General features: G+C 39.1%; 1 protein-coding gene across 1 annotated transcript in view; it reads left to right on the forward strand.

Moving 5' to 3' along the window:
* ofcc1 (orofacial cleft 1 candidate 1) overlaps positions 1-17,116 on the forward strand; it is an 88,638-nt gene that overhangs the window by 34,108 nt on the left and 37,414 nt on the right. The window contains exons 16-18 of the mRNA XM_041066318.1: positions 1,101-1,192; positions 2,991-3,136; positions 15,552-15,800. Coding sequence (XP_040922252.1) covers positions 1,101-1,192; positions 2,991-3,136; positions 15,552-15,800 — 487 coding nt within the window. The remainder of the gene's footprint in view (positions 1-1,100; positions 1,193-2,990; positions 3,137-15,551; positions 15,801-17,116) is intronic.

Below are 17,116 nucleotides of genomic sequence, written 5' to 3' on the forward strand. Positions count from 1 at the left end.
GAAAATTTTGATCATTGCAGAGGTTTCTATATGTGTTATATAGATGTGACTTGTTCCACAGGGGGAAACAAAGTTTCACACAGTAAGATTTTTTCATGTATCAAGCTAAGGTTTACTTAATTACAACCTCCAGGGAACGCAGGAACCCTTTTTTAAATTCTGTGAATGTTAATATGCTAAATAATGCAGATCTCCAACTCTTCAAGCATGAGACACACAGCTGGCAGCTTACCATTTAAATTACAGCAAAATAAAAAAAAAAAAAGATAGAGAGTGAGTGCTTGGATAGAGAGAGAAAAGAGGGTAAGGATAAAATAAAAAACACTTCAAAAGTAATTTCCAAAAGCAGAGAAGAATGGAGAAATGTATTACAACCAAATTAAATTTCTTTTTCTTTCTTTTTTTTTTTTTTTGCTTTTTCATTGTTTTTAATTGCATACATTAGAATGTTGAGGCTGGGAAGGTTCAGCTCTGAGATTGTGATAGACAGAGATGACTGTGCAGTGGGAGCTCCATAAGTGAACGCTCGTACTTCTCTCTGTACAAAGAAAAATCAGCGTCTGTTGCTTTTGCAAGTCTCCGGGTAGTACACCAAAACATCTTCACTACCTGCCTCATAATTAAAAAAAAAAAAAAAAACCATGACAAAAGCAATACTTGTGGAGTGTTAAGAAATGCATGGAGAATTTTATTTGATTTCTTGGTACACCTCAAATAACATATTTTTCTAACGGTTACTCTGCTTGAATATCTATCTCTGTTATTGCAGATGCATTACAAACCTCAGTTGTTTTTCATTTTGCATAAGTAAATGTAAAGTTTTTTTACTTTTATTATAGTGCATGGAATTATTTATTAATTCAGAATGTTAATTTATTTCCATTATTGCTTTTTTGGAATATTTTATCAGTTCTTCTATGTACTGCACACTAGTAATCATTTGGATTTTGTAATACAAACATTACTCAACCACCCCTTATTCTCAGTGAATGACTGCCAGATGTGGTTAGTGAATGAAAAAAAAACAAACAAAAAACAAAAAAACCCCAAACTTTTCTTTCTTTTTCACACGGTACATTGGTTCTCTCTTTGGGATGCAGGGAAGAATTCCTCCTCGGGAGCTATCTCTGGAAACATAGGTGCGAAGGGAGATCCATGCAGGGTGAAAGCAGAGGGTAGGATTCACTACAAGGTAACACTGTGATTTAAGGGGAAGTACTCCCACCCTTGAAATAACGCTTTCCCCGTCCCGTCCCTTCCCTTCCTTTTCCGCCCTCTCTACACACCCCGACACACACACACCTCCCTGGCTTATTATCTAAGATTTGTCAAAATACATTTCACACTAACAGGTATTTTTTAGCCTTCAAAGCCAGTTTTGATCTGCTTGTCAAGCCAAAGCAGCTCAAATTCTGTGAAATCAGCAATGCCAGCAGGCCTCCCTTTTTTTTTTTTCTCCAAGTCACTCTAAACACGCCTCTTCCTGTGCTACAGAAGACTTAAGCTAAATTAATCAAAGCCTGCATATTACCTGCCATACTTTGAAGTGGTAATTGCAGAATTACTCTGGTGCTGATCTGGCATTGCTGCCTCCCGGTTCGCCCCTGCCATTGTTGTTGTGATGTTATTGTTGAGGTAGTTAGAAGCCTATGAACAACACTGAGTCTCTGTTTCTCTCACACACACACATACACATCCTCCTCTCCTACCTCTCTCCTCCTTCCCTCCAAGTCTTTATTCTTACTGACCTTCTTCTATTGATGTACAAGAGGCTCTTCAGACTGCCATTAATCAGCAGTGACCTGTTAAATAAATGAGTTTGTTGATATGAGGTTTTATTTCTCTGCAGCCTCTGTAGACTGTTTTTTTTTTTTTTTTTTTTCATTTCTCTCCTCTTGGCCCTATCTTTAAAACCTTGCTAACTCTGTCAAATGTCGTGAGGTGGAACCCAGTTGTCTAATGATTAAGTGGAGTGATCTCCAACCTGCCCCAGCCTGGGAGTGCTAGGGATCAGATTTCAACCCTTCAACCTGCAGTGCAGGCCTAATTAAAATGAATTTTCTCCAGGCGAGCACTTTGCCCAGAGGGCAGGAATTCAGCTATATACAGAATCTCCTCTTAAGGTATTGCATTAAATTTACTGTGGGGAGACACTGGAGAACATTGCGGTTTATATATCTCAGGCACTTTTTTTTTCTTTGTTTTCTTTCCCTCTCCTTTCCACCTTTTTATTGTGATCATCACTCTGGAATCCAAGCTCACTTTGGCAAAGATTGTTCTATGAAAATGGATGGAGCCTTTATGGAGCCCTGCCCATTTACTATTTCTTGGGCCTAGTTTATCGCGGAGGGAGAAACAGAGAGAGAAAGAGAGAGAGAGAGAGAGATGGAGGAAAGGAAAAGATAAAAAAAGGAGGTAGACTGAGACAGGCATGGAAGAAAGACAGAGGTTGCTTATTCCAACTGTGGATCTCATTAACATACATCAGTGAGTATTTCAAAACTTCAGCAGCAGAACGGCACTAAGCCCACCCAAGGGCAACACAGGCAGGACTGACAGGGCCAGCGAAAGCAAGCCGTTAACATGTTGGCGGCTTAACAAATAATATCTGCTCCCAAGTACCTTGGTGAAATATTTAAAACCCCACTTCCTAACTCCATTTGACTGTTTATAACGATGACAGCAAACGACTTGTGTGGAAAAAAAACAGTGCCAGCTGCTCAAATATCACATATTTAACACCACCATCACTGTACACACACATTTCCCAAATGAACTCTGCTTGAATGATGGCATGCCGTATGCGATTTTGCCGTCATTCTTGTCTCGTGTCAGTTGCGACGTGGTTGAGATATAGGAGAGGCTCCAAAGTGCCACGCACCCTGTCACTGTCACCGTGTGCATCCCCCAAGATAAATTCAGAGGCCTGTTTCCTGCTTTGATTACAAATGACATCCGCATGTGCTCTCCCCGATTTCTGCTCCTCACAGAAGAAGCCAATCAAGAAGACAAATAGCTGCGGCCCCAGCATGAGCAGCAGCAGCGCACCGCCTCGGCAGGCAGACAAACAGAAGATGCAGCCTTCAATGGAGAACCTCTCCACGGAGGAGCTGGAGGAGTATACATTCTCCCTACAGTAAGTCTCACCACTCATTATCCTACCTCAGCCTTACAAAATTTGAATGTAAAAAAAAAAAACAAAGAAAAAAACAGGTTGACAGCTGGTTACTGTGCCTCACAGACAATGACGTGCATGGCATCAACCAGACAGACATTGACAACAGAATGTTCCTGGAACACGTCCTGTACAGATATGGATACAGTAGTGACATGCATTTCAAGGTAAATCCTAACAAAAGTAGAGTTTGCATTGGCTATGGCTTTAATCTTACATATCTTAGTTTTAATTTGAAAAGAAAGAAAAAGAGTCATAAGCAAAGTCATTTCTAGCCTAATCTGTCCCAAAAAAAGGAGGACATCCATAAGAGCTTGGATTTTATTGTAAATTTTTATTTCATACTTTAAAAAATCACTGCCCCCCCCCCCCCCCCCCCCCCCCTTGCTCCCCTTGATCTGCATTTGAATTAATATAGACTCAAATGTCCAGTTTCTGAAAAAAAAAATAATTATAAGTTAACATTTCATTTTGTGGTTTAAGTTTTAAGACAAAATAATGCATTTTACTCAGACTAATTTGGTTTGTAACAATATTGCAATTGTTTCATTATGTCATTATGTGGTATAGCAGTTTCCAAATTCTCTGCACAACAAAATGCAATAAAAAAAAATCCTCTTCATCACTGCTTAGAGCATTTGATTTTAATGAGAAAACAGGGATGTATGAAATATAAACAAAGCAGGAAACACATAATTCCAAACACCTTGGCCAGATTTGTTAGAAGCAAAGGTGCACCACTTTCTAGCCCATGGAGCATTAAAATAGGCTAAAAGTACAATTGCTTATTTCAACAAAAAAGTCATAGGTATTTGTTTTTATTTGAACGTCAAGTAAATTAAGGGGAGGGGACTACAACACACACTACAACACAGGGAGGTGGGGTGGAGGAGGAGGGGGGATATGGGGGTTGGCAGACAGAAAGAGAGCTCTCCCTGGAGACTTAAAAGAACCCATGTTTCTTCATTTCTGGGAGTTGGTAATTTATAGCTGCTGGTCACATATTAAACAAGATCAGAGACTACTCCCTGACATCTTCTGAACATACTTGGGGAATTCAAATGATTACCAGCATATCCTGCCAATAAATGACGACACAGGGACTATCTTGAGGGAGAATGAACACAAAACGAACACAGGACCCATGTAGGCTTTGCACAAAGGGGACACAATTAAGTGGTTTTCGCGATTATTCATAGTGCTGCTTTTTTTTTTCACCTGTGAGCAGTTGCCGAATTCCGTAAGATGAGACATTTCTGTCTGTTATAGGCAGGGATTGTATTGAGTCGGTGCCCTGACTGTTGCCCGATGTCCTGTGAAGGTGCTGCTGCTATTGATTTCACCTTTACAAGCTTACACATTACAGTATTGCTGATCTAAAGACTACTTTTATTTTTACCCTCTACTAATCAAAAAATATAATGACACAGTTACCAGTTTTGGCTTTCAGAATTAAGTTATAGATGCAGTCTCAAAGTCATACCCTCACCTGTCTCTCCCACTATACTGCTTGACTGATTCTTGGCTTCTCTACATTACCTGAGGACTGATAGAGATGCAGACAAAAAGGATTGTTTACACAATTTTTATTTTATTTGCCATAATGATGTCATCTCCATCTCGTCTGGCATTTTGAGTATTTAGTTTGTTTATATGCATCTGTGCATGTGTGTGGGTTTGTGTTTATGCATACATCATGTCTTGACTCTGTGTGTGTGTGTGTACAGTATGTGTGTACAGTATGTGTGCACACGTATGTCTCTGCATACATGTACTTTCTGTGGGATGAGATTCATACTGCAGTGAATGGGGGATGTTACTGCCATCTATTGAGCCACAAGAGACTGAGCTCATTTAGATTTTTATAGTGCGTCCCGACACAAATGTGCAAATCAGATGCTCATGCATTATTAAGCAATCACTAAGAAATGGTAAGATTCAGTTAGGATAGTTGGAGAATCTCACATCTCACAAGCTTTAACACAATGCATTCATTTCTAGAATGTCACATTCAAGAGCACTTTGCCCGGTAAAATAAATGCACTGGAATGTATTGAAAAGAAGTACTCTAATGTCTTACAGAGCCCCACGTTATGAATTCATAGTTATAAGATGAATAAAATGTCACTCTCCATACAGCACACACTAGTCATATGTACATTGCAGGCTGTGGCAGCAGGAGTGACTTCTAACTGTGTGACAAAGTTCATGTTAAAATCTCAATCAGCTGTATAAAGATAAGGTAATATTATGTGAGGTGATGGCCTTTACCAATATGCATTTTAAATGAATCCATCCAATGAAGATATCAGTCACACAATAGTTAGTGCAATGCAGAGTCATGTATGCATCACTAACACCTTCTGTTTTTCACAAGTAAAGGATAACCTCATTTATTCAAATACATTTTCTGGTTTTGCAGCCTCCAGTATATGAATTTGTTCAATGAACATGAGTTTATTCATAAATAATATTTGATATTCAAGTTTTTTGAATTTTATTTTATTTATTTTGTTTTTTTGATAGAGCCAGGATCAGCTCCTGTGTGCTTTCTTTGAGTTTGTGATTGGGTTCTGTTTACTTTGTTTAATTTTCCTTTCATTTAAAGTTCAGAAAGCACAAAAAAAGTAGTTCATGGTATATGGTATGATAATAACTGTAAACCATAAATTGCAATTTCAAAGACCACACAACACACCTTTTAATGCAAGTATTGACAACTACGAGTTATTTCAGGGCAAATGAAAATGACTATGAAAACAAGCCAGGAATGATTCTGCTTCTTCTTCTTTTTTTCAGTTTTTATGCTGCTGCTGTCTGTTTGAACATGCATGAAAGAGTCTTGCCGACCTTCCAGTTTATTTGATGTCTGTGTAATCTTAACCACCTTTTTTTCTCACAAAATAGCACTGAGCAAAATCAAAGCACCTGATTCAATACGGCTGTTGTAATTCGATAGGGCCAATTTAATGCTTTCGGATGGTGTGGCAACAACTTCTAGCAAAGGTAAACATACTCTGACTGAATTAATTTTACACTAAAGAGGATACTTTACCACTGCTTTACACTAAGCACAGTGATGTTACTGATGCTAACTTGTATTTAAGCTTTTCCAAATCTCATTATATGTCACATTTAAAAAAAAAGCACCTACATCCTAATGAATATTGAAGAATTACCTATTGTTGTTTTTAAGAAAACAGCTCCTCCTATGTGGTGTGATAAATATTGTTTTCGATTTTCATGTATCCATGATTATTGTCAGTTAGCCTTTGCATTGTGTCTCATCAATGTCACCCAAGTATTTTTTTATACTCTGATTTTGAAGAGAGAAACCTGTTTTAATCAAAGTCATTCTCACATAGCAATTAGATCTAATTAGTCCAATTATCAAGATTCTAATTACATTGAAATATACCCCCTAAGTCTCATATCAATTATAGTATGTGTGACTTGTCCTGATCAGGAGACATGAAGAAAGCGAAAGAGACACAGAGTAAAGACAAAGCTGTGTAGGAGGTAGAACAGAAGAGCGTACTCATCCTCCAGAGGCCAAATGACTGCAGAAGTGACTCCATCTGTCCCCAGAGCTTTTACTCCAAAAGGCTGTATGGCCATTTGGGGATAAATGTCACTTAACCTTTATTTGTTTGTTTCATATTCAGAACTATTTTGTTACTGATTATGATGTTATGATTAGTTACATTCTTGTTTTCCATTTGAATTAGATATGTGGTGACTCCAAATAAAGACAGTTTCAGCATTCAGGTTCAGAGCTAGTTATCAACACTTTTGTTAAGTCTGGGTTAAAGCTGTAGCAGTAATTGTTGTGGAAATTATTATCACGCGTATTGAAATCAGGCCCAACCTTTGGTAGTACGCATGCCAACGTGTGACAAGCAGTGTACTATAACACACACACACACAAACAAACAAGAACAGACCTGCACAGTATGTTGCTATAGTGGTGCAGTGTGGCAATGTAGGTGCACCAGTGCAAAACACACACACGCACATACACATGCACAGCTTGTTCTCGCTGTAGAGTCAGAGGGAACACACTGACCTAATTTCCCCCAGTTAACTTGCCTCGTTGGGGACCAACGTTCCTCTGCACCCATTTCCCCCAACCAAGCCTATCAGCGCACTCACTCACTGTGTGTCTCTGTCTCTCTATCTTTCCGTGCCCTCCATTTGTTTCAGTCTTTATACAAGTGTAAGATTAGTAGTAAAATGTACAGTTATATTGTTCAGGGCTGCTCATCTGCATTGGTCTGTGGTACTAATTACACAGGATCATGCGCATAAAGCATTGGTACTGTGCACCTTGCAGTGTCATGCCTTTGCTAAAGAAGGACCATTAACTAATATGGAGAGAAAGCGAGATTGGCCTGGAGAAAAAGACAGAGAGAGAAAACCACCTGAAATAACAGCTAGTTCCAGGCTGTCAATCCCCCTGCATACTGCAGCTCCGCATCACAAGTCAGTGCAAGGGTCAATCAATTCTGATGTAATGCTGGTAGGAGAGGTGGGTGGAGATGGCAGTGCTGGTCACCCCTGGGTTTCTAGTGCTTTCCAGGGCTCTTTCCTGTTCTGAGGCAGCAGGAATGTGTCTGCATGTGTGCATGTGCATGTGTGAAAGAGAAGCCCCTGGCTACCACAACTGAGTGCACATGTTAGGGTTTTGTGTGGCCACAAGTGCCCTGGGTCACTTCGGATCTCACAGACACACACATACACAATCAATGTGTTGCTTCCTTTATGGAAATCAGAGCTGTCAGCTCCCTGACAGGCTAACGTTGCAATATGACTGGTTAATCTGTGGTGATGTGGGTGTCAGTCAGAGCTGACTGCAGTCCCATTGGTGGTCTGGGTCAAATGAATGTGTTTCCCTTACGTGTCGTAAGAAAGGGGGTTTCAGATGGAGAAAAAAAACTGACAGGAACTATGTGTGAGAGCATATGAGTGATTGTGTGTGATTTATGCATGAGAGATTGTGTGTGTGTGTGTGTGTGCGTGTGTGTGTGTGTGTGTGTGTGGGAGAGAGAGAGAGCTAGGCCAGAGGTGACGCTTTCCTCACACTCTTCTTTTTTCATCTGTAATCACTGTGACATAAACATCTAAAAAAGATGGCAAAAGTCAACAAACAACTGCCTGAGAATTTAAAAGTGGATTTTTACATGCAGATACATATTAGCTAATGCACTGTAATACAAATATTCACTAATACACTGTGCCCTGTGCAAATAAATATGAACTTTTAGGAAAACATCACTGACAGACAACTCTAATAATATGACTGACATGTTCTAGATGTTGATGTAATCAGAATTCGATGCACAGTGTAATATTTGTGTATACACAAGCATGATGTCATCAGTGCCTCACTTTATTATTGTAATCATAACAATGAGGGTAACCTAGACAACCTTAATAAGTACTTATTTTAACTCAAACCACCATATCTTTTCCTAAACCTAACCAGAACCAATTTAACTTACCAGTATGCCTGCTTCTGATATGCTCCGATTGGTTGTATCCAGTGTTAGGGACAAGAGGCCTATTTGGTTATTTAAGTTGCAGGACTTGTTCAATATGAATGACAATACAAACCCATAGTTCATATAGGGTGTTTCTTTCCAAGCCTCATTAGAAATACTGTATATTTTTTCAAGGTTTGATTTGATGTGGTGGAACCTGGTTTTTATTGGACATTTGGAGCAATATATGAAAGCAATTGTTACAGCAGCATTTCATCAGATATTCAGAATATTCTCAGGATATGTTATTGCCTTTCAGAAAAAAAAAAGTCAAGTGAACAATGTGGTTCTTGAAAGAACATGACAAAACAATCTGGCCATGTTATGTGGAAACAACAGTTTTAAGAGGCCTCTAAGAGGCACTGAGTGGACGAAGAGGAAAAGAGGGAGGGACTTGCTACAAATGCCAGATCTGCGACACTGGATGATGTTTCAAGTCATGTCTTGGCACATAAAAAAAACTTTTTTTCTTGCTGTCTTTTTTCTTTGTCCATCCCTCACTTAATTGCTCTCTACATACAGTACATGTAACACATAGTCTCTCTGGCTCATAATTATTCCCTCTCTCCCTCTCATGCCCTCCTGTTAATTTTCTCCCATCTTTCTCTCTCTATTCTTTCTTCATTCTCTCTGTGTCTTTATCTCTCTGGTGACAATGTCCTGCAGTTATGAGGCAAGGTCAGAGAAGTGAAATCCATTTAAATACTGATGCAACTCTCTGGAGGCCCATACTGAACCTCTGCAGCACTCCTCCCTGTACGCCTCACCCAAATTGATGAATGGATAGATGCCCTTAGTACATTTAATATTTGTCCTGCATTAATCATTCAGTGTATTACAAATTTACTTGCACTATGTTGTGTGCATTTTCCCATTGCCCCATAAAAGGTTTATAGGGGGAAAAACAACCTGTTCCTTATTGTTAAGAACTATGGTGGTAGTTGTAGTAACTGTTTGTGTAATGAGTGCCTAGGAAGTCCCTGCGTGTTTGCTGATCCCAGGTGCATCTGCATTTGAAATGTTTCCACCCTGGTTTATGGTGCACCAAGGGACCTGCCATTTCCATGTTTTAATCCCCTCTTGTGCTAAGTCAGGCGCTCCATAAAACACCACATGTTGCACTGCTGTGAAACAGCTACCTCATGTATGCATCTAAACTATTCCAAGGTGTGTGAGGAGGCCAAAGTGTTTTTTGTTTTTTTGCAGGAAGGATTTGTTTGGCCAGGGCGAAGTTGCACTATCACTTGTCAAATTAGTGTTCTTTAATGGTTCTTTGGCTTGTAGCTTTAGTGGGTTGGCACTGATCAAAGAACATGAGTGTATTTCATTCATAGCCATGTCAGTGGAATAATATGAGAATGAACTAGGTGTAGTTTAGTATTCCAGCTTTGAGTTTCATCATAATCTGTGACTATGTTACCATGATTTTGGAAACACGTTTGTCTTCTTGGTCATATTGGAGGAAGCAGAAGGATGGGACAGCAGATTGATGAAATTGTTCATGTGTTTACAGTGTGTTAAATGGAAACATTAAAATTTTCAGTTCCTTGGTTTTAGGTTTTGATTAGAATATCAATACTACTCTCATATCTGGGCAGCTGGTTATCTTAGCACGGAAACTGGGAACAGCTAGCCTACCTCTGTAAGTTAAAACAAATTCCTCCTACCTGCATCTGTAATTCTCACAAATGAATACATTACGTATTCTTTGTTTGATATCCATGGAAAAACATTTTAAAAGCATAAAAATGACAAATCATGGTATTTCCAGTGAAGGGGGGGGGGTTTAAATTTGAAATAATTTATTCGTGTTAATATAGCAACTGATCATTTTGATGGTCATTATCTTAAAATGTCATCCTCCAGAAATCATTACCTCAATTAAGAGATTTGGTTGCCTGCATAGAATGACCCACTCTTGATCCTATTCTTACCATTACCGTAATGCTGACATTAATGTTTCTTACCGATCTGCAGCTTACTTTCCCATTAAACCTTATATAATCATCAAACCATTTCCATCAGGTTGCGACTCAGTGCAAGCATTGCATCTCACGCACTGCTAGCTGATCAACAACACAGAGCACTTGTGGCCTTTTCCATGGCCCTCTAATGCTTGCCTGTGTGTGAGAACCTCTCTCGCATTGTAAAAATGAGCAGCTAACTATTAGTCAAACATGGATTCCTAATTAAGTGGAACATATTTTTTTCACTGCTTCTGATTGTGCTCTCTTACACTCCCCCTGTCAGCAAGTAATATTGGTTGTGCATCGTTATACTATTTTAATTACATGATGATGGACTCCAGTTGTGCAGCTGAGTCACAATTCCATAATTCTCTTTTAACTACACCCCAAATACCTGCCACTGTGCTCCCATATTGTCAATGAAACTCATTTATGTGTATTCTTGCTTTGCCAGGGTCTCTGTAAAAAAAAACTGTGCTTATAAAGCCCTCAAATGGTAAGGTAATTGTTCTTGGAACAAATTTAATTTTGAAAAAATAAAAGGTGAGGGAGTGAAAGTGAAAGGGGGAGTACAATAAGTTAAATCTGAGACATATTGTTGTGCTTTTTTTCTTTTGTGATTTTTTTTTTTCAGTATAAATAAAACTTCTCACAAGATGATATAAAAATGACTCAATTATCTTAAAGCCTTGCAGGCATAAAGTGTTGCTCTGTTCAACTTGTTTTTATGCACACACATTCAAGATGCTTTGGAAAATGATACCAGCTCAGTAACCAATCATTTAATACATCTTGTGGGAGCACGTTTCTTTGTGATTATCACTTTGTGAGGTTTTGTAGCTTCCTGCATTATATTTACCCCACCTGTGCAAACCCTGCTTATATGCCAGTCATTCTGTAAGTATGCATACTTCTGCTTAAATGCAATAAATAGGCAGTTAAAGCTTAATGTTTCTACTATGGGAGTGTCTGTAGCATCTGTACATGATGTAAACTTGGGTTAGCATTCTGCAACACAGATTTAACGTACATGCATATTTTCCTTTTACAGGAACTTGTATACTGTATCACATGTATGGAAATGCATACACACAGTCAGTGCTTTTTATGTGAAATAGATATTTTCCAAACACAGAAACATTCACAACAGGAACAAACTCTAAACAATAAAAATGGTATACTGTTGGATTTGCTGATTGTGAGCAGCTTTGTAAAGGTCATTCGGCATGCGCATGTAAGTGCATGTGTGTGTTTATGCATTTGTGTATTGGATTCTTGCAGTGCATCTCAATGATTTGACAAAGGCATCATCATAAAGTGCTTCCCTGGCTAACCTGTTATTGGCTGTGGATTGACCCTAGGTTATTCATGCAAATATCAGCCCTCTCCTCCAAATGCTGATTACTGCATATGTCATTATGGTATGGCATGTTGCTGTCATATTAACACAATCCTTCATATGCAGTAACACTACACTCATGCAAAATCCCAGCTGTGATTAAAGAAATGACTTTACAGTTGACCGTATAATTATTAGCATATTCTAAGGCAGCCAACACCGTTAACTAAGGAAACAGTAAAGTGTGTTTGTGTTCTGTCAGAGTTGTACAGTGAGGTATGAAAGCAACGCTCTTGGAGTTGTTACTTAACCATTTTGCTCATTATGTTTGTTTTTGGTTTAGGTTACACATTCTTAATTAGCCTGAGAATAACTTTCTTTTTTTGGAGTTCGGTGTAGAACATGCCATATTGTTTGAATGTATATTTGCTTACAAGCTTACAAGTTTCACAAGTTTTTATTTTTTTATTTTTTTAACCATGCCTTAATAACCCCTCAGAAAGGAAATGGTTCTAAAACCCACAGAGGACTGATCACAAATCCCACCACAATCCAAAACAAATGCATTATCAGAATTCTTCAGAGATGAAAATGTAAACAAAGATGTGGTATCTTCCGTCCTATCTCTTGACACCTAAGATAATCACACTTGCTTAATCACCACAACACTGCCACTAAGAAAACAATCACAGTATCTGTCAATCTTTTAAGTCTATTTTCACACTGTATTTTTTGCTTTTCTCAAATTCCCCAACAGCAAACCATTCTTTGAATATGTGTGGAAAAGATGCTTGGTACATTTATAAACAATGCCGGTGGCCCGAATAAGAAAGTGACAGAAAATAATCCTCTAAATAAAGGGATAAGTCCAATACTTTAAGTGGTCTTAGACTGGAGGGTTTTAAGCCATCAGGGCTATGCAGAAGGGTTACCTTCACGCTCCTCAGCCCTGGAGCCTTCTAACCATAAATCTGCTATTTAAAATGTAACACCCCACCATACTCCTCTCCTCCCCATGCCCCCATCTCTCATTAACCATGCCATCTTATAGGTTTAATACTCATCTGTACTTGCTATTCACATGCTACTATTTTTAAGAGCACAGCTCCCGTTTTTTTCATGGCGTTGAGCATTTGGGGACACAATCTGGGAAAACCAGTCCAGAAGATGGTTCTTACCACAATGGTTGACAGATACATGCTAGTTAAATCTGATTTACAGGCCTTGGCACTCTCTGGCAAGGTTTAGAGAGGATGATGAGTCCTTTTGCAATGTGCTTTGATGACATGGGAATGAACAACAAACATATCAGAACTCAGATACTAAGGAAACAGCTTCTGGCTTGGATTTCACAGAATCATATAAACTACAATTAAAATATAGCATTATGTGCCAATGCATGCCTGTTGAAATGGTTAGCGTCTCCTCTGGGCCGCTATGCCACATGCTATCAGTCGTTCAGGGGACAAGCTGTGATATTGGAATGAAACATCCTTCGTTCCTGCAAGATAAAAAGCCCACACCTCCACCCCCTGCTTTCCCTTCTTTTTCTGTATTGTACCTTTGTAATTGGAGGTGCCATAATGAAATCAATTCAGTGGTGATAACAGATTTCACATCATGTTACCAGTATACTTTGGAAGAGACCACCACGTGAAGATATCTAAAAATATTCCTCTTTCATGCATCATCAATATCTTCATTATATGAGAGATGGGCATCAGGTTGCATTTGCTATTTTCTTTTAATGCAACTTGACAGGGTAGCATCTTGCCCGTTTCTGAGACACACTGCTTTTTTTGTCTGCTCCTTAATTCCACTTCTGCAGACATGCGGAAAACAGTTTTACACCACACAATGAATCAAATCGTGATAAAGCTTGGAACAGAATGGAAGTACCTTTGTCACAGTCATAATAGAGAAGCAGAGATGCATTTAGTTGTACATTATCATCTTTCTGTTTGCATTACACTTCATAATCTTGTATAACCACACCACATGTGACACTGGAACAATACACGTTTCAACATCACTGGAAAATATGTGCATTTATTTTAAATATGTAGGGTAGTGATTTTAAAGTTACAATTAAATAAGTTCTATGGTATATGATGCATTTACCTACCATTACCATGTAGCCAGTGCAGTTGATTAATATGGAAGCCTTGACACCCCATCATAAAAAAACTGATACTGACCTCATATAGAAAACATCTGCACAACAGCAGAAATGCAGAACTGACCAGTAACTAAGTTTTATGGCAGATGTCTATCTTTTCCGCAGAGTTTATACTAGAGAACCTGTGACCTGTTATCTGTCCAAACTGCTGACTGAGCATTTTCTGAAACATTTCTGAGTTCTCCCACATGTACAACGTCCTACACATCCATGTGCATCCACTAAGACACTTGATAACTTCAGATAATTTAACCCTATGCCCACCTCACAGGGAGAGTAAAGATGATCTCTTTCGTTTTAAATGCAACAGTGTGACTGTTTGTATTTCAGCAGCAATACAAAGTGGGGAAGAAAACATGATGCTGTGTTTTGATGTAAGTGTAACCTAATTATTTGGAGAGAAGAGGATAAAGCAATACTACTGATTCTCTTTTTTACAATTTTTTGTCTTCAGGCAGTGTACCTTTTTCCCTAGATACACACTACAAAGTGAATTTCAACTGTGCTCTGGGACACAGTAGTAAGACATAGGGATGTCCATGGGCAAAGGCCTGAAGTCACAGTCTGTGATGTGAACCATAACTCTACTGTATACACCTATTTTAGCCTATTCTCTTGGATAGATAGGGGTCATCAGTGTCAGCTTGTGTCAACATGTTAAAACTACAATATATATAGGTCGCACGTTGTAATGGTGCACACTAATTTACTTCACACACTGTGAAAAACTTTATAGTAGAAAAAAAAAGAAAAAGAAAAAAAATTTTTTTTAGGATATTTTAATTTCTTTCCCATTCTTTCCTTTCCTTCCCTTCCTTTCCTTTCTTTTCGCCTCCACTGCTCCATCTGTGCCCTTTATATGAAAGGGAATAGTTGAGCAGGTCTGACAAAGGGCGGCACAGAGGAGGCAGAGGTGCTGAGGGAAGCCGAGCACTGCTGGAAGGGATAACTATCCGTGTGTGTGTGCATGTGTGTGAGTATATTTGTGTACATGTGCGAATGTGTGTCAATTTGAATACTACATTTCCCTACCTTTATGCTGCATGCATCTGATGATTGTAAAAATACTATATGTGATGCAAAGGCAATGGAGTATTTGCTCCAAAAATGTAAGCCATTACAACTAGTGTGGTAACTGTCATTTATGTACCTGATGAGGTGTACTTTTTGTCAATACAATGTACATGTTTATATTTAAATAATGTTTACTGACACTGTCACCCAGATGCAGAAACTGTTTCATCAATCTGTGTTCAAGGCATCTAACTGAAAATCTAAAATAATATTATTATTAGAATAAAAGAAAAAAAATGAAGACGCTTGTCGTTGTGTACGTTGTGTCTAATAACAGATCGGCACTGACAGGACCTGGTTCCCACACCTCATGCCTGTCCGAACGAGTCCGCCTGGCCCTCCGCATGCTGCCGTTTGACATGGACCTGCTGTTGCTGGGGCAACAACAACATACTAGCTGGCGTGGCTCTGTTCGGCAGCTCGGCCTCATTATGCTGCTGATGGCTTTGATGTGGTTTGTGAGGCTCTACCTGCATTACTGCAGCCAGTGGCTCTACCTCCAGGCCATAGCAGTTCCTGTCAACAAGTGAGTTTGCTTCCTTTGATATCGCCCTGCGTGCACACACACACACATACGAATGGGTGGGGGGAGTGTCTGGATACACAGGAACATACACAGAACAGAACTACATAGACACTTCTTGAGCACACACATCGCTGCTGACATAAATCCCTTTATATGGAGGACAGATACATGCATAGATTACTGAGGCATATAGGCAGATGCACACACCTACACTCGCACGCAACTCAACAGAAACACACATACAGAGTACTGTTGTGGTGAAAAGGGATGTGGAGGGCCAAGGGGCAGAAGAGAGGATAGGGATGTGCAGTGTGTTAGTATTAGTAAACACACACACACACAACACACACAGGATACGCCCAAATCATTGGTTTGGAATCCCCCCATAAACATTTTAACAAGACTCTCTCAATATTAACAGACCATTGTTGGAGGAGTTTGTTGATTTCACCACACGGCTTAAGTCCCAAAACACTACATTATTTGGAAGGAATTTATTGTTATTATTTGGTACACAGCATTGATAATAAATAGCAATAAAATACCACAGAACTGTTAAATCACATTGCAGTATAGCATATGGTGCTGATTTAATTCATCACTATAAAAAGAGCTGGCTGCAAACATGCATACAGGCAGGTTTTTATTACAATAACATGTGGGGTGCAAACATCACACATTAAATCATGGAAAGCAATAGAGGCAGACAAAAAAAATGTGGCCAAATGAAAAAAAAGGATGGACTGAGGGGGTGGATAGGAGGTGAAAAAAAAAACGAAAATGCGAAAACAGAGGGGGTCAACGTCGGATGACAACTTCCACATGTCTGAATCTGCTGCTCTCCCTCTGAGCATTTCTTTCTCCATGCAATGGCCAGAGCTGGTGATGCCCAGTGACAGAGAGAGAGCGAGAGAGAGAACAAGTGACAAAGTGGCTAGTGTGATGGCAGGCCTCCATTCTTGTTTCTATTTAACTCTTTTTTTGCTCCTCTCTAAATCAGTCTCTTTTTTCCTCCTCCTTCCCCATAATCCACCACTGGACATCAGCAGACAGCAAAGTGTGCCCAGGAGCAATAGAGTCTCTGGCCCCAATGCTGCTTCAGTAACCTATGAGCTCTTTTTTTTTCTTTAAGCACTGACACAAATAAAAATAGTAATTCAGCATTACAACTTAATTACAAGTAAATGCACACATACGTACATAATATTGCACTTGTCTGTGATATATATTGTTAAATACTATTGATGTGCGAGCAGCATTTATCTGAGTCAATATCATCTATTTTTGTGTTGGGTAGTTAATAACTTTATAACAAT

This window comes from Toxotes jaculatrix, chromosome 20 (assembly GCF_017976425.1).
Source record: "Toxotes jaculatrix isolate fToxJac2 chromosome 20, fToxJac2.pri, whole genome shotgun sequence".
Taxonomy (NCBI): Eukaryota; Metazoa; Chordata; class Actinopteri; family Toxotidae; genus Toxotes; species Toxotes jaculatrix.